This window comes from Uloborus diversus, chromosome 4 (genome assembly GCF_026930045.1).
Source record: "Uloborus diversus isolate 005 chromosome 4, Udiv.v.3.1, whole genome shotgun sequence".
Classification (NCBI taxonomy): domain Eukaryota; kingdom Metazoa; phylum Arthropoda; class Arachnida; order Araneae; family Uloboridae; genus Uloborus; species Uloborus diversus.
Genome location: NC_072734.1, coordinates 79,361,996 through 79,382,880, shown reverse-complemented (window position 1 = coordinate 79,382,880; position 20,885 = coordinate 79,361,996). Strand labels below are relative to the sequence as shown.

At 32.5% G+C, this 20,885-nt stretch overlaps 1 protein-coding gene across 1 annotated transcript; it reads left to right on the top strand.

The window, feature by feature from the left end:
* Positions 1-1,323: 1,323 nt before the first annotated feature.
* On the top strand, positions 1,324-19,946 carry LOC129220126 (CAAX prenyl protease 2-like). The gene is made up of 9 exons (XM_054854470.1): positions 1,324-1,569; positions 1,956-2,061; positions 3,232-3,312; positions 5,072-5,132; positions 5,214-5,272; positions 11,116-11,224; positions 13,032-13,100; positions 13,234-13,296; positions 17,563-19,946. Exons 1-9 carry the CDS (start codon positions 1,448-1,450, stop codon positions 17,772-17,774), a joined length of 882 nt encoding a protein of 293 aa, XP_054710445.1. The 5' UTR covers positions 1,324-1,447; the 3' UTR covers positions 17,775-19,946.
* The last annotated feature ends 939 nt before the right edge of the window (positions 19,947-20,885 follow it).

Here is a 20,885-nt window from a genome sequence, read left to right as displayed (position 1 = left end):
AAGAAAACTACTGAGTTTTATTTAGAATGGCATACGAATGATGTGGAAAAAAAAAATTAGACTTCATATTCGAATTCAGTTTTGCGCTATTTTAGTTTTATTACAAAATTTCAAGCTGTCCGAACATTTTTTGCGAGCCTCTATATTTATTGAAGCACTTTTATAAACCAGATCTATTAATTTTAAATTTTAATACATATAGTAGCAATCCTGAATGAATAATGTGCATTTGCTTTAAAATATCAAGAAACGTAAAATATATGCATCTCAAACATGAAATGGCATATAATGAATCACGAAATTGGTTTTAATAAAGAAAAATGTTTCATAGAAGCAAAATTAAGCTTGTTGTGACATTACTACAAATTTAAAACTAAGTTTTTCGTGTTTTGGTTCAAGGTTTTCTTAATATTTTCGCTTTTAGTTTCATATCTATTGGACTAAAACCGAAACTTTTTTGCGGCCATATAAGCGGCTGATGTACCAAAAGAGGGGGGGGGGGGGGTGAAAGGCGATGCAAGAAGGAGGGAGGTTAAAAGGGTGGTGGAGACCCTAAATTTGCCTCTTTTTGGAAAATAGGTCTATATTACAGGATATCTAATTCATTATCGATTCAACGATTCTCAACCGCGGTGGTCCGGCACGGCACCGGTCCACAAAAAAATTGACCGGTTCGCAGAGATTTTGCTCATCTACGTTAAAAAATGTTCTTTACTCAAAAAAAAAAAAAAAAAAAAGTACACTATCATGATAAAAATAATATTCTACACAACATCTTTTGCATGAATTTTGTGGTGAAGTTCCGTACTTTTCTACAATTTTCCAGCAACGTTTATAAACATTTCAAAATTTTTTAAACAGTTATTTTTTTACATCAGGGGGCAAAAATGGGTGATGTGTTCTATGATCACGCGTCACAAATATGTTTCTTTTGACCCCCCCCCCCCCCCTCCCCTGGAAAAGTTTGAAATGACTTTGTATGGTCTGAAGCACATACAAATGTGGTTTAAAAACAAACTGATAGTCGAAAACAAGCGTTGTTATTGTACATTCGTTTTACGACATCAAACGGTCGTTTCAAGTGAAGTAACTTCGAATAGTGTCAGAATTATCTTTCTTTTGGCAAAAATGTTTATCAGAGAAAATTTGTGTTTCGGGACTTTCGAATTTTGGCAGACTTGAGTGGATGTTTTTTTGCTCCATTTTGCTTCCTTGCCAATTTCTGAATGTGGTAAAGAAGAAGCATAGCGGCACGCTCCGCTTCCGGACTTGAAGTTCCGTGACAGATCACGTGTCTGGTAGACCTATTTTGTGACTATTGGTTGTTATGGAGTTGTTTACAAGGTGTACCGGCGGCTTAGAATTGCTCTGCTGTACAGATCATGTACACATTAAACGTAGTTATGATGCAGAGTAGTTTCAAATTTTTAATAACCAAATTTCCAAAATGATAAACAAATTATTTATCGGTCAAATGGAATTAGGGTGTTTCCCTAACGTTATATTATGCATCTTTCTAGCAACAATATACGTAGGAAGTTTGTATATTTGGCGTAATACTCACTCAAGGTAACTTTAATAACATTATTCTCTTTCTACTCTATCTGTTTGCACCAGAAAAATATTATTGTGTCAGTCTTCACTAACCTTTCTTTGTATGTAATGCTGTTCATCTACCACTTAAAAAATATATTTTACTTTATATTTTCATGTGGTTATGTGAAATAATCGTATTGAGTCAAAATCCTACGCATGAACGCTGACTTTAAAGCAGTTTGACACATAAAGTTTTGATTAAAAGCTTTTTAACTTTTTGTTCTTGACAATTTTGTGAAGTTCTCTATTTTATTTGAAAAATTTTACAAATCAATGTTTGAAATAATATTTGATGTGAATAACTCAACAAAAAGCATATTTATGCCTTTTGTTATTATATTTTCTTCTCTTTGTTACAGAGATCATCCTACTACAATAAAAAAGAGATTTTTAAGTGTCTTCTTGATTTCATTTGTGTCTGCCATATTTGTATATATATTTGCTGATAGATCCTATTTTGGATATGTAAGTGCTTTTTTAACTTTATATCTAATCTTTTTAACTTCTTTTTATTATAATGAGAAATTGCCTTGCTTTGTTAGTTAGATATACCATGATGAATATTGTGATAATGTCATTCTATTTTTCAAGGATTAAGGAAGCTGGTGCAGGGAGGGGAGGGGGGGGGGGGTTAGGAAAGCGTTCTATAGCTGATTTTTTTTAAATTAAATTGGGCTATATTATTGGATTTTAAGGTCATGATTGAGAACATGACCTACTCTTGGAAAAAAGTTTGGACGCAGCCTCAAAATCAGGAAAGATGGTCACAGTATGACTGTCTCCTCCCAATTCAAAGTTCCATTTTTTAATTTTAGTGAAATAATGACTTGAGAAAAACCAACTCAATCAAAGAGGGTGCCTAATGTTTTTGATTGCTAGTTTAAGTATGAGATTTTCTTTGGTGTCCCTTGCAGTTAATAATGAATATTATAATAATGGGTTTCTAGTTATCAGGTCATTTATAAATTTTCCATGGGAGGGGGGGGGGAGGTGTCAAAGAGTATATATACTCAATGCATATGAAATTGAAAGACCTTAATAACCACGTCCACATGTATGGAAATACAGTTGAATCTCAATAACTCGAATATTCTGTTATCTTGAAGTTTTCATTGACTCTTAAATTTTTGAGACTTGTGGAAAGTTTCCATAGCTTGAATTACCAATAACTTGAACGTTTTGGGCAGTCCCTTGGGCCTTCCAGTTAACGAGAGTTGACCATACATTGATTTCTCAAAGCTGGGGGGGGGGAGGGGTGCAGGAATGGTAAATTGTTCCTCCTGACGCTCCTAAATGATCGGCCTGTTATTAACACATTTCTCAACAGGTAATAATGTGCAAACATAACATGTCTTTTTTGAAATTAATATAGCGAAAGGAACATTTTTTTATCAGAAGGATAGCTAATTAGTTCATTCTGTTTGGAAACTTTAAACTTTTCTCCATTAGAGACACAATACCTTATAAATTTGAAATATAGTTTCATGCAATATTTCTGAAAATATGTGTTTAAACAAGATTGATTTTTGTCAGTTAATGTCATTATTAATAACTAAATGAAATGAACATGTCTTTCAGTTAATATTTTCCAGTTTTTATTGTACTGTTCTTAATTCTTTTATTTTTCAATTTTAGGATCATAACTATTGGTCCCTTCTGGGTATACGTGTCTCGGGAGTTCTTCAAGCTATATTTTTGCCTTTGATTCTCACTATGGTAAGAATTAAAAGTAAAAAAAAATCATTTGTAAGTTTTGAATTGTTTTCATTTTTCTACAAATCATAATATGTACTGTACAAAATACCTGATTTAGTACTGAAATTTCATTTTATAAACCAGCTTGAATTAACCAGAACCTCATATTTTGAGACTCGTATTTTCAAGAGTACTGTAATTAAAATAAAAAGTTCACTGAAGCTTTTAAATTTATATATTTATTACTCAACCATAATTAAAAACACTTTTAAATCAAAATGTTTTAAAATTTAAATTGTCTAAAAAGTTTGATTCAAGGAAATTTATTTAAAGGATTAATTTAAAGTTTTGTGTTAAAAATGTAACAATTTTCAAAGCAGGTCAAATATATTTTTCTATTTTCATGTATCACTATTCCATAGATGCAAACATTAAAAGCTAAAAACCAGGAAGACTTATACATAGAACTAGGCATACTTTGCATGGTTAAATTTAGCAACAAAAATTATAGTGCAAGAGGGATTTTAAAATAAAGTTTTTTTTTTTTTAAATTAAGCTTGTATAGGATAATAGACTCTGCTTCAGCAATCCGACAGGACGAAAAAAAATGAAAATTGTGATTACTATTATTACTTTTTTTAAAGCGAAAAAACTGTGTAACATTTAGATTTAAACAAAAAATGTTTTAAAATAAGCATAGGTTAGTGTTCTCTTTTAAGTGATACTAAAAATTTTGTGCAGCAATTTGAAATTTAAGAGAAAAGTTAGGAGCAATTTACCACATTTTTTGGGGGAATCAAATTTTGAAAAGAAGGAAAATGAAATAAATATCTTTCATAAATGATCAGGCTTACACATGTGTATGAAAAGGTTTAGTTTTGGCAATTATAATTGATTTACTACAGTGATTTTTAATGCAATTCTAACCACTGAAAAATCTGTTTTAGAGAATTTTTTTGTCTTAATGAAAATTTGGGAGATACTTGCTTCATTAAGGGTTTGAGAGAGTTAGCAACTATACTATTGTTTAAAGACATTAAGAGGATATAAAACAAAAAATCTTATATTTAGAGCAAACCTAACCTGGCAGCGTTGGAATGCTATGATTAGGATCCGCATAGCCTTCAGAACCCTGCCAGGTTAGATTTGTCCAACTATAGTAGGTGCAAATATTTTGTCCTGAATTTTTATTCCTTGTGATAAATTTTCAAGATGTTTTTAACTAGTGTTAGTGTTAATTTACACCAAATTGTTTTTAAGGACTTTTCCTTGAAAGATAGAGTTATCATCTAGGGGGGGGGGGGGGGCTAAAAGTTAATGATTTTTGCAGATATAGTGGCAGGGTTTTATCTTTTTCAAATAAAATTGGCGTTGAGAATACACATTTTTAGTTTTTATAATAATTTTTATGCTTTATTAAAAACATCCATGGATTTATGAATTATGATAGAATTGTTTGCAAGAGGTTGCTATTTCCTTCCAAGCGAGAACTTTTTAGTTATCTTTGCATTGTTGTTCGAAAAAAATATTTTTGTGACATTAATTTACTTTTTACTTGAACTTAGTATTAAAAATAATCAGCTTTGTTTGGTTGCAAGTGTCAATGACAAGTTTGAAATTGTATAGTTATTAAATCAAACAGTAAAAAAGTCCTGTTGTGCAGCCTTTTGTACCATATTCTTTGTTCCTCTCCAAAATTCTTTTTTCTTTATCAACTTCTCAAAAAGATTGTTTCCAACATTATCATTGAACTCTTTTATTTAAGAAAAATATCTTACAGATACTTTTTATGGGTCCAATATCTGTTCACTACAATGATGGAATCTATAATAAATTTTTTGGTGAGTGTTTTATTAAATTCACCTAAATGTATACACATTAATTTATTGCTTTTTAGTTTTTAATGAATTAATTCATTTCAGATTTTAAATTGTGGTTATTTTGCCTGACAAATGTTATATGGTTGAGAAATCATGTGATAGTAAGTTGTTTTGCTCAATATTTTATAGTGGTTCATCTTGACAAAAACACAACTTTCCATGCCATTATGTTTTTCTTCTTATGGTATTTCAACTGTAAACTGTACTTTTTAGTCAAAAAAAAAAAAAAAAAAAACTTAGTACAGTATACTCTTGATATTTAACATGGCTTTAGACAATAAGAAAACTGCAGATGTCGTTTACATTGATTTTCAAAAAGCATTCAATAAGGTACCGCATGTTGCTCTGCTTAACAAATTAGCTGATATAGGAATAGCAGGGAACACTTTCATCTGAGAAAAAACTGGCTGACCGAAAGGAAACAAAGGGTAGTTGTAAGGGGAAATTATTCTAAATGGAGTGAGGTTTTAAGTGGGGTTCCTCAAGGATCAGTGTTAGGGCCTGTTTTGTTCATTGTTTTTATGAACGATATTCATAAAAATATTTCTGTGAACATAAATTGTTTTGCTGATGATGTCAAAGTTATGGGGATTGTAGATAATGAAGAACAAGAAAATCAGCTGCAAGAGGATCTAGATCATATTACGGAGTGGGTTGATAAATGGGGTATGGCTGTTAATGTTGCGAAATGTCAAGTGCTACATTTAGAGCGTGGAAATAAGTGTACAAGTTATTATTTGCAAGGTTCAGTTATTAGTCAGGCAGATCTGGGCATCTTAATAAGTCAGGATTTAAAATTCAGTCATCAGTGCAGCATAGCTTGTAACAAAGCCAATAAGATACTTTGGTTTATCAATAGATCTATTTCAAACAAATCGAAAGAAGTTCTTCTGCCGTTATATAGTAGTTTGGTAAGACCTCATTTGGAGTATGCTGTTCAGTTTTGGTCTTCTTACCTTAAGAAAAATATTAATGTATTGAAAAGGGTTTAAAGGCGGGCTACAAGGCTAATAAATGGACTTTCTCATTTAGACTACGATTCCAGGCTTAGAAGGGTAAAAATATACAGTCTTGAGCAAAGAAGAGACCGAGGGGACATAATTCAGTTGTTTAAATTTATTAAAATGAAAGATGTTATGGAGCTAAAGTTAAGCATTGAAAACAGGACAAAGGGTCATTGTTTTAAGCTATTTAAATCTCAGGCTAACTTGGATACTAGGAAAAATTATAATTTTAGCAAGGTAGTGGAACCTTGGAACAGCTTACCGGAAGAGGTGGTAATGAGCAAGGGAGTAGATAGTTTTAAGAGGGCCATTGATCTTCATTGGTGATTGTAAATTGACTAGAACCATCCTAACTGGGCCCAGAGCCTGTTTCTGGTCGGCACTTTTGTGTTTGTATTTATTTGTTGTTTGTATATCTTCGATATCTCAAAAGCCTTGATATGACAAAAATTTATTTTCCCCCTTTATTTTGCATATTTATCTAATGTTATTTTTGGTTCTTATGTCAAGAGTTTTCAATCAAAAATGCCGAATATTTTTCGAAGTCAAATGTAATTTTTTTGGAAAAACCACAGTTTATTGTCTCAAAGCAACTCGAGGAATGTTTCCAAAAATTTCTCTCACCCTTCATTATTTCTCTCAGGTTAGGAATGATTCGGGGAAACTTATCCACTGTCATTTTCTTTCTAGAGCCCAGGGGTGTCAGAAAATGTAAGCGGCGAGAAGTTTAAACTAGTATGTTGTGGCCATCACGAAAATTTCTTCTATATCTTTCTTATGATTCTGATCCCTTCCCATGCTTGACGAGGAAGTAATATTCCCAACAAAAATAAAATCACAGATGCCAAAACTTGACGACCTTCCCAATTCCCGATTTATTTTAAAAGCAAAGCAAAGAATGAAAATTGAATATAATTTGAAAAGCCTTGCTTAAAATAATTACAGACATTTATTTGTTAACGGACACAAGATGGCAACAGTTAAAAATGTTAAATTATTAAGATAACGTTTCCAATACAATTAAAATCACGAGAAATACGCAGACGACAGCCTGTTACGATTTATTTTTCTTATTGTTGCATTAATAAAACTTTTATTCCCAAAAAAAAAAGCCCCCCTATGGAGCAATTGGCACCGAAATTGAACCAATGCCTATTTACATTTAGATTCACATTTTATCCAAATTTCATCCAGAACGTATTATTACTTCTTGAGATATGGCACTCACAATGGGAAAAAAAAAGAACGATCAATTGCGCCACCCCCTTTTCAGCTGTTGACGTCAAAATAGAATCAGCTCTTATACCTTCTAAGGGCTACTTGTCAATAAATTTTTGTTTGATTCTGTTCATTATTTCTTGAGATACAGCAGTCACAATTGACAACAAAAACGTTCTATAGATCAACCCCCGTTTGAGCTATTGACACCAAAATTGAATCAGCACCTGTACCTGTTAGGGACAACATATGGACCAAATTTTGTTTGATTCCGCCAGTTATTTCCTGGGGAATAGCAGGCACGCATAACTCAAGAAACGTCCCATTGCTCCACCCCCTTGGAGGAATTCGCACCAAAAACCAATGGGCACAAGTTCACATAGGGGCACATATGTGTACCAAATTTTGTTTGATTTCATGTGGTAGTTTTTGCTGTAGAGCGGCCACAAAAAACTGGTCACACGGACACACAGACAAACAAACATTTTCCAAAAATGTTCAAAATGGACTCAGCACACCTCAAAACGTTTGAATCCGTTAAGATTCGAAATTCGAAAATTTGCACGAATCCAATACTTTCTTTTATATATTAGATATAGAAGAAAGTAGAAACCTACCTAAAACTTTCCGCCCCCCTTCTCACGTCATTTCGTTGGACCTTTTGACTCTATTTCCACCTCTGTAAAAATGAAAGATGAACGGAAAGCCCCTTTAGAGATACAAGGAATGGTACAATCCTTTGTCCAACTTCTTTTGTTCCATGCTGCTCAAAACTCATTTGAAACTGTTCTGTACCATTTTTTGTTTTTGGTAATCCAAATCTTTTATAAGTTTAGTCGTTTTATATCATTACATTTTGCTACTTCACAGGGGCGGCATTTCAGCATTTCGTTTGGGGGGTCAAGTTTCTTGAACATGAATTTCCTCAGAACGGTATAAAATACATATTGTTTTTCACAAGAACTGATAATTAAATGGTTTTAATGTTAAGAATAATTAGGTTTGTAAAGAACAATTAAAATTTTTTAGACCGAAGCTTTAAATTTATTTTGTTATAAATTATCTCACAAAATATCTTGGTACTAGTTTTTATTTTTTAGTAAAGTTTTAATCTGCTATTTTTGGAGTCGGGAAGAACAGAAAATTTTGTAACTATAGTTAATCAATATCCAATGACTTAATTTATTGCCAGTATAGCTAAAGAGGAAGGTCTTGCTTTGCCTCATTGCGCTTCGAAGGCAATTCTCTAACCGCCTGAGACACGAAAGTCAAAATTGGTTGACGGTCAGTTCTCCTACAACTTTCTGGTTGTGTGCGTAGTTTTTTACACCGATGAAGAGGCTCCATTTTTGTAGCCTTGAAATAGCTATATGCTGTATTTTCATGTAAATTTGTGCTTTATTTACATCGGTTTTTCAATTTAATCACGGAAGTCATCTTTCAAATGACTGACCTGATTGAAACAGTCAAAAAACAATGGAAGCAAGAAAGTTATGTCAAAAAAGCACATTTCCTTTAGATTCCTCTCTTTAAAATAACCAAGAAAGCTTTTTAAGTAGGCTAGTATTTATTTTGTGTCATTAAAAAGTATAATCACAATTCACAAAACAATTCCTCTTCCCTCATGCCATTACTTATAAGTGTAATATTTTCTTTTTCGCTTTCTATAACCGACCTACATAATATTGAAGTTAAGACCAGTAATAAATATATCTCATTAAATCCTGTCTCAATTTCTTGAGAAACTGAATTGATCAGTTTATTCAAAATATTGATTTAATATTTTGACTAAAACTTCATCTGGGTTTTGTCACCTCTTCCACATTGGCATACATTAAAAACTGTTACGAAAAGTTCTGTCACAAAGTTCCACACCTGGTTCAAGTATGCATTAATGCGAAAATTACTAAGAGTTTCAATTGTCAATCCAAGAATTAAGATTAGTGAATTAAAATTTTTATGATAGAGTGTAGCATTTATCAAAAAAACACTCCGCATTATAAATAAAGTAAACAAAAAATTCAGGCAAAGGCATACATATTAAAATGACATCAAATTTTTTATCAATGAAAAGGTCGCTTTCCAGTAATTCTTCCAGGGGGCTTTTATAACTTTTGAAGACCATCTTGTGTCACTCGGAGATTGTCAAGTAAAGAGCCTCAAGATACATTTGTTGATGTGAAAGTATTTTTTGATGTGAGATGTTTTTCAAAAATAGCATATCTTTACAAAAAGTTCCCATGAAAGCATATGATACACTGAGTTGCTAAAATGTGTTTCTAGTACATGGCGTCAATGAACACTTACTAGCTGAACATTAAGTTATAATATGAGCATAAAAATTTATGTAAAATGACATGGAATTTATGCATGAAAATTTCACAGACTCTACACTGTACGGGTATCTCTTACAAGATGCTCCATCATAAGATAGATTACTCAATTTTGAAATATTTCACCCATATGAAGCGATTACTTCTTTAGTTAAGGCAAACACTTATCCTCCATCACTTTTTTCTGTTCTGAAAATTCAGGCAAATGATTTTCTAAGTTATCTAAATTGAATTTTACCATTTTATATTATTCTTAGTGAAAAATTTGGGGGTGCAACCGCCTCCTCTTGCACCCCCTATTTGCCGCCCCTGCTACTTCACTAGAGTGTTCTTTTTTATTCTTTTTTCTCTATTATTTTTGGCTCATTTTAAAAATAATTTTTATTGTATTAAGACTTTTTTTCAACTTTCGTTACATGTTTCCACTTATTTTTAAATATGACTAATTTTTTGAATATTATTTCATTGTGATTATGACCTTGTTATCTCAAAAACTCAATATCTCGATTTTTTTTTACCGTCCCTTCAATTTCGTTATATCGAGAGCATACTGTAACTAGTTTTGCAATGAAAACCATATCTTTGATTAGCAATATTTGTATACCTTTCAGTGTGTCACAATTGATTTATTTTAAATTTTAAAGCTACTTCAATGAAAATAAAATTAAAAAAAATTAATTTGTAACAGTTAAAATTAATGTTTTATTTCATGTAAGTCTTGCAATGCATGTAAAAACAACTTTTTAGAGTATACATGTGATGTAATTATTGAAATTTCTTGGCAAGTTATTGCATGCAGTATAATACACTCATTTCAATAATAGTTTTTATGATAGTGTTTTTCTGACATTACAAAATATATTTATGTATATGTGAAAGAAAAACAACTGTTGTTTGTTTGTGAATGAAGTTGCCTATCTATTAGCATTCTGTTCTCATATTCACCACTATTTGATTCTTCATTTCCTTCGTTATTTGGAGGGCTTGGTCTTGCTTCTGCTCACAACTTATTATTTTAATTAGACATTTCTAATTTGTTTTCCCCAAACATCCAACTGTAGTATGGCTAACCTTTTGTGTGTGCAATATATATCTTTGTTGCGTCTTACAACCTGTTGCCAATAATTGAATTTTAGACGTTTCTTTTTTAACTGTATTTACTAAACTTTTATTTTAGTGGAGAAAATTTTTATTGCTTTTTTACTGTGAAATGCTCCTAATATTTTATTGAACCAAATAGAACCACTTGAAAATATTTATCAGGTATATTTTACGTGTTATTTTTATGTATAAATAATTTTTTAAAAGATTGTTCTACTTTATATGTGTCTTTTTTTTTTCACGAGTTTTACTATAAAAACTTACAATTTTTTGCCCCTTTTCTTTTAGGCTCCATTTTTTGAGGAATTTACTTTTCGAGCTTGTATGTTGCCAATATTAGTGCCATGTTTTGGAGATAAGACTTCTGTGATTTTATGCCCGTTTTTCTTTGGCATTGGCAAGTATTAAATTTACCTTTACTATACATAATTGTTATTATGTTATTTTTGTTTTTATTTGCCTATTTCTTTCTTTCTTTTTTTTGAGCAATCTTGATTGCTTATTGCTTTCATTTGACTGTTTTTTTGGCGTCCTATCATTTTATTTTCCCACCGCCACCCTCCGCACCATCACCGTTGACTGGCTCCTCATGATGCTGCTCCTATAGCGAAAGCCGTTTCCAGGTTGCATCCATGTCCTACACACACGCACATACATACACAACTACACACGGTCGACGGGACTTTTAATCGTTAGTGTTAATATTAAAGCAATGAGGTACCAATACAAAGGACTATGGGTAAATTTATGACATTGAAAAAAGAATGTCCAGAATAATTATTATCTAGTTTTAGCAATCAATAAGAGATGCATTTTTCAAAGCACGTAAGTAAAAATCTGAATTTTGAAATTGCTTTTTCATAGTGTTTTGTGATAACATTCTTTAAATAATCAGAGAATGATATTTTGAGTGCGTGGTATACTTCTATTGATATCTCGTTTGACCAAGATTTATTAAAAGTTCTCCTAAATTATATGTAGAATTGCACTTAAAAAAAAAAATACTCACGCACAATTTTGCTAAATTGAATCAAAATTGTCATAATTACGTGATTTATATAATGGGTACGAAAATTCATTTGCTCTCACATCTGTGACTCTTCACGTTGCTATGACTTCATGCATGATAGATACAGGGTGTCCAGAATAAAACTGACTGTTTTCAAAAATTTATAACAGGAACTATAACAAGATAAACTGTTAATGATAAAAAACTAGTTCTTCAGGAGAACTGTTAATGATAAAAAACTAGTTCTTGCAGAAAATTCATATGACGGCCGCTAAATTTTTTCCCTCAGAGTCCCAAATTTTAGTTCAAAAATGTTTCAATAGATGGCAATGCACATAGTAAGCCGGTAAGTCAAAAAAGAATTAAAATTCACCGATTTTTCTTCCGATTGCGACATGGGATTACAGCCGATGATTGTTTGAAAATAATGTTTTGTTCTTTTGTTCATTATTTTCAAAAAATTATGATGTAATTTTCTATCTTTTTTTAATTTACGGACTTACTATCTGCAGCTCCATCTATTGGAAACTTTTAACTAAAATTTGGAACTCAGGGGGGGGGGGGAGAATTTACTGCTCACCACATGAGTTTTCTACAAGAACTATTTTTTTATCATTTACCGTTTTCCTGTTATAAATTGTTGAAAACAGTCTTTTTCAGGACATCCTGTAATTGTATTAATAATGACGCTCTGTTTTTCTTTTTTTTTTTGTACAGTTATGCAAATATATCTATCAGATCCTATACTTTTTCAAAATTCCTATATATTTTTCTACCAAACTCCTATATTTTTCTTTTTAAACTCCTATATATTTTTTCCACTTGCTATGAGCCCTGCATATTGTGTAATAATAAAAACCTGCTAAACTGTGGAGGGTTAAAAATTAAAATACATATTTTTTTAGAAAAAATTGTATTATTAAAAACCAAATAGCATTATAAGTGCTCAAATAGCAATAAATACTAATCACATAAATTGTTTTTCTTCATAATATAAGTAAATGAAATTGAAAATGTGGTGAACTGTTTTGTACGAATAAATACGTTTCTCCATTCAATAATCTGCCATTACCAAATATTAGAATTAATCTTTAGAATGAAAACATATTGCATTACCAAGTAATTGAAATAAAATGTAATTTCTGTGACACATTTCAAATTTTCATTGTAAATATTGTTTATTTTTATTTTCTAGCTCATCTTCATCTTTTAAATGAAAAACTAGCTCATGGAGCAAAATTCAAAGTAGCCATTCTTCAGTCATGTAAGTATTGGATTCTTTCTATGTAGCTGTATAATTTTCCCATGGTATGTGATTTCAAGTTGTGGGCAATTTGAATATTGTGTTTGCCATGACATATTTACCTAAACGATTTCTAATTTTCAGTATGTTTCAGTGTTTCAGTTTGCTTACACAACCGTGTTTGGTGCTTATTCAACTTACTTGTTTTTAAGAACAGGTGAGTTTTTCATCTAATTTTCACATGCATTTCAAGTTTATTTAAAGTTTTTACCTATATAAATTAAACAAGCTCCATGACTGACCCCTTGCTAGAAATGTCACTAATAATACTAAACATCTGTTCGTCTTGACCCTGGCTTAAGTTGGGTGGCCTATAAATATTCCCCACACGTAGTTTTTTGCCCTTATTACTAATCAACTCCAGCCAAATCATATCAATCTCATTAGGTTTATCATTAATTACCAATTCATTGCAAATTAAAGTGTCTCTGACATAAAATAAAACCCCACCACCTCTTTTACCTACTCTATCTTGTCTAAACAAATTATACCCAGCAATAGATAATAAATCATCATCACTTTCGGTAGCCCATGTCTCGGTAACTCCAATAATATCCAACCTCTCGTCTATAATTATGCTTTTCAATTTTTCCATCTTGTTTCTAATACTACAAGCATTTGTATAAAAAACCTTAAGTAAACCCATCTTACTTTTATTTAACGCTGCACGATTGTTTGAATCCCAAGTGTTAAAATCTTTTCTCTTATAAGCCACCCTATTTCTGTTTCTACTAAAATCCCAATAGTTAGTACCCTTTCGAATTCTGCTCCTTAAACCATGCCCCCCATTCCAACTTAGTTTTTTGATTCTGAAGCCTCTAAAACCAAACCACTAACCATTTTGACCCCCGTAGAGCTCAGATGTAGGCCATCCCTAGCTCAGATGTAGGCCATCCCTAGCAATCCAATCTCATTTACATTTACTCCACACATCAATAAACCTGATACTACGCTTAACGCAAATTTCCTTGAGTACCAGGTTCATACACCTAGCCCGTTGGTTTAACCAACTCCTATGCACTCCATACCTGGGAAGTAAACCAACCACTTGGACATTTGCCGAACAGTTGGTTGCTTTGTCCAACAGGGAATCCCATTCCTTTGTAAACTCATCGTTGTTACTATGGCCTACATCGTTAGTTCCCACCCACAAAGTAACTACATCCTCTTTATTAAATACCCCCTTTTTTTCAGCAACCCTATTTACATCTCTCACCCGAGCCCCTTTGAAGAGTTGCCTAACACTCCTTCTTAAAGACTCTAATTTTGAAAATTTTTCTAAGTAAATCACCAAAGAATTCCTCTCTTAACTTCCCCAAAGATAGTCTATAATAGTGATTTCCCCAAGTTCTACAGCGAAAAACTTTCAGAGAGACCCTGGACCAGGCCCGGATCTACAAATTTTGGCCCATCTGCAACAAAATCTCTAGGGCCTCTCCCGGTGGCTAGCAGTGTATATTTGCAATGTTAAGAAGTCTTGAATGCTAATTTTTTTTTTAAATTTTTTTCATTCAATTTCTTAGGCCCTTGGGCCCCTTAAGGATGCACCCCGCACAGCGGGGTTTGTGGCTACATAGATCCGGGCCTGCCCTAGGCCATCACAGATAGCATAAAATTGCGTTTTTAACGTTTTATTTGTTCAAATTTCTGGAAAGCGCATTTGATTCCCTAATATCGCTAAAGAAAGCTTGAGATCTTAATATATAAAAAGCAATGTCCTGAGATAACATATATATATACATATATATATATATCAAAGCACAGCCAAAACCACTGAAGCTTCAGACTTGAAATTTGGCAGGCATGTCCGCATGATTACAAAAGTAACCACTAAGAAAGGATTTTTCGAAATCTCAATTAGTTCGAGAGAAATTAATTAAAACCCATTAATTTCTGCGAAATTAAAACCTGTCATTGAAATTCAAATCCCTTATTTTCGAAGGCTTTCCTCCATTCAAATCATTATTCAATACTTCATCTCAACTTTTGGTCGATAGCGAACTATAAATTTGATATTGTTTTTGTTTCTCACGTGATTCTTCGAGGCTTTTCTCAAGTCAAATCATAATGTTTCTGTCTATTGCTTTCATTTTTTCAAAACTAGAAACGAAGTTTTTATGAACATCATCACAGGCGGACGATCCTCTTGAATTTAGAAGAGTGCAGTTTCCTGTTTAAGTTTGTTTTGCAATAACCATTAATAAGTCAGAAGGACAGACATTAAAAGTAGCAGGGATCGATTTAAGAGAAGACTTTTTTTCATACGGCCAATGTTATGTAGCTTGCTCCAAAGTCAGTTCATCAAGCAGCTTAATAATTTTAGCACCAGAAAAATAAAACTAAAAATGTTGTATACAAAAAAGTTTTTGCTTAAACATAGGTATATCAATAAAATGTGGATGGCCTGTGTTTGCAAAGATAATCAATACTTTAAAAGGATTGTTAATAACAGTTAAAGATCGGTTAAGGACAAGGGCATATGTGTAAGGAGTCCAGGAGCCCCGGGATCCTCCCCAAATTAGAAAAAGTTATAGGTAATAAATAATTATTATAGGGGATTTTCAAAACTAGGTGCACCAAGCAGTTAACCCCTGCTAATTCCATTACCCAAGCAATGCCGGGTACGGGAATGCTAGTTGACTATAATAAGGGATAATACTCGAGAAGGAACCTCAACCCCCTTCTCACCTAACTTTACCACCAAAATGTCTCGAAAATTGTGTTTTTGACATCAATTTTTTAAATTTTTACGGGAGAGTCCTAACCCTCTTAACGCATCCGCTTCTTTTTACTGCCTTTCTCTAGCAGTAGCTGGGGTATAAGATTTATCCCTTAGCTTTTATCTTCGCTCTTTCGTAAGGGAGCCATGCTATGTTGGTACACCTCTTTCTGTTATGCGAATGTATTTTTATCTACCAATGTGATAATCTACTCAGCTTTATAAGAGGTTATTTTAGCTACTCCAGACTCATGAGCATAAAGCTAGAGTGCATCTGCAATCTTTGGGTGCTGTAACTGACATATTCGGTGTTTGCTTGTAATTCGGTCTTAGCTCTGGCCATGGGGCGGTACCTTTCAGCTTTATATCCAACAGAGGTGCATATAGTGTTTTCAGACCTTTAAAATGTTCACGAAAATTTTTATATTCTTCAGTATACTATATAAATTTATTTAAAGTAAAAAACCTTATTTAAAGTCCTAAGTTTTTCGGGAGAAGGAGCACTTGTGGAGAAAATTTCATATTGTTTAAACAAGGATGTATGTCCCTTTAAAAGCAATGCCCCTTCGCCCCCCTTCCCCACTGAGATTGAGAGTATCCGCAAAAAAGACCCTCTAAAACGGTGACTCTCCACTTTGATCGAGGTTAGCCCCCCCCCCTTCCCCCGCCCTCCCCCGCTCAAGTTCTAGATCTACCACTGTGTATGTATAGACTGAAACAAAGGAGAATCAGAGGAGACATGATTCAGTGGTTTAAATTTATCAAAACGAAAGACGTTAATAGGTTAAATTTTTGCATGGAAAGCAGGACGAGGGGTTCATTGTTTTAAGTAAGTTAAATTTGTGGCTAACCTGGAAATTAGGAAAAAATACTGCTTTAGTCGGGTCGTGGGCACTTGGAACAGCTTACCGGAAGAGGGGATAACGAGCAAGGGGTTGGATAGCTTTAAAAGCGCCTTTGATCTTTATTGGAGAATAACTGACTAGGACCAGCCTAGCTAGGCTCAGAGCCTGTTGTCGGTCATCACCTTTGTATTTAAATTGCTCTCAGTTGAACCTCAGCCTGGTGAAGGAGAAAACTAGTCTTTGTGATAAGTCAGACTAGTTGCTTGACTCTTTTGAATATCAGATTCAAAAATATTCACATAACCTTAATTTTGTGCCAACATTCATCAGATATGTAGACTTATTTTTTGACATAAAAAAATTTAAATTATGAACTTATTTTTAGAAAATATAACTACCTTTCAACTACCTTAACTATTTCAATCATGTCATTGAAGCCAAAAGTAAATTTTCATCAATAATATTTTTTTACCTTGAAACCATCTAAGTTCGAAGAAAATGCACCAATTTGCTCCACAGTTCTTTTAAAAGGAAATCACACATTTGTAATTAAAGCATCATTTTATTTAAAACTGTTTTTTTTTTTTTTCAAAAGTACGGTTTGCTTAAGCAAAAGAGCTCGAGCTCCTATTTGCTTAACAAACTGCTTCAAAAAATATACAAAGACTTTTTTAATGCAGGAAACTAGTAACAGTGCTTAACCGGGAAATGAGTAAAAAATCTAAAATCTGTGCAATCTTATAACATTCAGAAATATAGCTTGACTGCCATTCTTGATTGCAAGAACTTTAATTTGTTATTTATGTTATAAGAATCTGAGCAAAAGACTTATCTAAATGGCTAATTTATTCTTTTCCAGGTCATGTTGCTGCTCCTTTCATCGTCCATGCATTTTGCAACCATATGGGCTTCCCAGATTTTGGGCAGTTATTGAGCTTGGAACAACCTAAAAAGGCCATCTTCATGTCATGTTTTGCGGCAGGTTTATTTTTGTGGATTATGTTGTTGAACCCACTCACAGAACCGCAAATATATAACAACTCAGTGTACTGGTCTAAAAATTCAGTTTAACGTGTATTATGGTAAGAATGCCTGTTTTGGGATGTTAAATATCAAATGCATATAAATCTTTTAATTACTTGACAGTTGAAAAAACTTTGACTTAAAAAAAAATATATATATCAAAATAATGGAAACACCTGTGAATAAAAGTGACATTTTTGAATAAGCTTCATAATTAATAAAGAATAAAACTAGATATCTGGTTTTTTTATCATTAGCAATGTACACCTTCTGGTAGCATATGTTGACTTAATTGAAGTTGGATTCTGGAAGGCTTGGATTTTTTTCAAGCACGTGAAATGTCGGACCTCTTAAATTTTAAAAGAGGCCAAATTGTTGGAGCGCGTCTAGCTGGAGCAAGTATAACTTAAACATATCAACTTTTTTATGTTTCTAGAATTACAGTATCTAAAACTATGACAGTATACACACAGCGTGGTAGGAAAAGCTCCGACAAAGCAAAATAGTGGGCGGAAAGATAAGCTCAGTGAAAAAAACCAATGGGTATTGAAGCGGGTTGTAATGCCTAAAAAGTGAAAAATAGCAGCAAAAGTGACCACAGAACTCAATCAGTATCTGGATTAACCAGTGTGATTGATTAGTCAGAAGGCACCTTTATTAACAGAACATTTACGACAGAATATCGATTCCCAACACACTTGTCACAGAGTGTTTCCATTATTTTGATAAATACCTGTAAATATTGAAGTTAATTATATGCAGTTATTGTTATGTAACAATTTCTTAATAAGTTGTTTTGGGGGGAAAGCAATAAAGTTAACTATTAAAACTATAAAACTATTTGCAGTAATAGAAGAAAATGTCTGACTCCAATTTAAAATGTTATTTTCATAGCCCTTAAAAAAAACATTTATACTTGTTACGTGTAAACTGTAAAGTAGTCTGAACAACATAGAAGCAACACCAGTAAAGGAACCTGCATTTCAATCCCTGGTGAAAGTTTTTGTACATATATTCAACTATTAATGCACAAGATGACTAAAGGAATTTAGAAAAAAAATGTAGTTTTTAATTTTCAACAACACAAGAAAATCCCAGTTAATCAACATGTTTTCATTCGCTGGTTTTTCACCATTTCATCCGAAGTTACCATGCAATCTTTTTTATGTCTAAAGAATCAAGTTAATACAATTAAGCAGTCAATAAATAAGTTGATAAATCAAGTAAAAGAAACTAATGTAATGTTATTTATCTTTTGATATCTAAAGGATCAGGTTAATACAATCAACATAATTATACAAACAATGTAATGAATAAAGTAGGCAATAGAAGCAATTTTAAATTAGTTTAAAATATTATAAGTAAAGAAATTAATTTTTAAAACATATGAGGAAAATATGCTTACTTAGTGAAAACATTTAAAAGGGTAAACTGAAAATGGAAGGAAAGGGGGAAGGAGTAGGAAAATTGGAAATGAGAGGAAAGCTTTTGAGCTTTAACAATAGGGAAGCTGTTACTGTGTGCGTTACCTAAGTAGAATGCAGAAAATTCTTGCTTCTGCTAGTTATTGCAGCAAATCAGTTAATCTGCATATTAACTGGGTAATGTGCAAAGTCATGGTTTTTGAGTTTTTTCTAAAACATATACAGTCATGCCCATTTATAGCAAATCCATGTGCTAGTGAATTTATGGCGATAATGCTCCAATTCCTTTTCATGTTTTGCTATGTGTTATTTAAATTTTTATAATGAAATTATGGTGATAACGAGATTTTTATTTAGCCTCTTAGACTTCCCTATAAATGGGTGTGACTGAAAATATAATTTTTCAAAAAATGTCTTTTTTTAAGTATGTTTTTTTTTTTAAAGTCATGTATACTTTTTATAGTGCCTGTTTTTATTTTTCCTTTTAAGTTGCATCGCGCTTTTTTTAATCTCGCGAATGAACTCTGCAAATATGTTTGATAGTAATAGGCTTTTAATCCATTCCTGTATATCTTTAATCAAAAATTTTGTTGTGTATTCTCGAATATGATTTTAACATTCAAATCTGGTTGAAAAAGTTTCACAGGCTGCGTTCTTAAGAAAGTTAAGAAATTAAGTGTATATATATTTTTGTTTTGTGTTTTTTAAGTTTATTTTAAAACAAAAAGTTTGGAATTGCATTTTTATGTAAAATTTTCATAATGAAATGTTCGCCAATAAAAATAATGCATATATGCTTTTATATTGAAAAAGATTATTTTACTCTTTTCCCAACACTCATAAATACATTGTGTTCTTGGTGTTCAATACAGTAACCCCTCATTATATCGCGCTTTTCGGGGGACAAAAAAAAAAGAGCGATCTATTCTAAAGCGCGATATAACGCAGGGCATTAAAAATAGTTATGTCTAATACAGAAGTAAATTGGCATTCATTCTTTTTGACATTAGTTTCTAATGGTTTCGATGTGGGTACTATCACACCTATTAAAATTTAAGTAAATTTTCACCTTCAGAAAGTTGAAATCATCAAATGGCGAATGAAGACGATCTTTCTGAGCTACCGCGAGATAAGAATGAGCATTCCAGTACCCTCTTATTCCGAGTAGGCTTTCTAATCCGTTTTACTTGCAGTAGAAAGGATGTGAAAAGTAAAATAAACCAGATTGTTTCCAGGAAACTATTTCGCCCGTCCAGATCATTATTCCCTTCTTTGTTGCAAATCCTGGTTTGTGCAACCAATTACAAATCTTTTCTGTACTAAAAGAAGGGCGTATGTTCTCTTCTACATGGACTACTATGTCTCTCATTCCTTGTAAAGGCAATGTATCAATACAAAAGAAGATGTCAAGTAGTTTACAGACCATCTTAAACTGAAATATACTGTGTGGGTATGTACATTTGGATGGCAGGAATTGCTGCTGCTTTTCCAGCGAATTCAGAAGAATTGCTTCTTTTTGTTCATTGACATAATAGAGAAAAAAGAGACCTTCTCTGTGCAATACCATATGTTTTCAGAAATGGTTTCAAACTTAAAGTAAAGTTTTTTTCTTATTTTAGGCTTTAATATTTCAGGAGACAGAAGAAAAGAGCGATATATCTGAATGAGCGATATAACGAGGCATGATATAACGAGTAGGGCTCGACCGATGGCATTTTTTGGCCGATGGGCCGAT

Coding starts and splice junctions, on each gene's coding strand:
- LOC129220126 (XM_054854470.1), top strand. CDS start 1,448: ATGATAAACAAATTATTTATCGGTCAAATGGAATTAGGGTGTTTCCCT. Junction 5,273..11,115: donor GGTTGAGAAATCATGTGATA/GTAAGTTGTTTT, acceptor CTTTTCTTTTAG/GCTCCATTTTTTGAGGAATT. Junction 13,101..13,233: donor AGTAGCCATTCTTCAGTCAT/GTAAGTATTGGA, acceptor AGTATGTTTCAG/TGTTTCAGTTTGCTTACACA.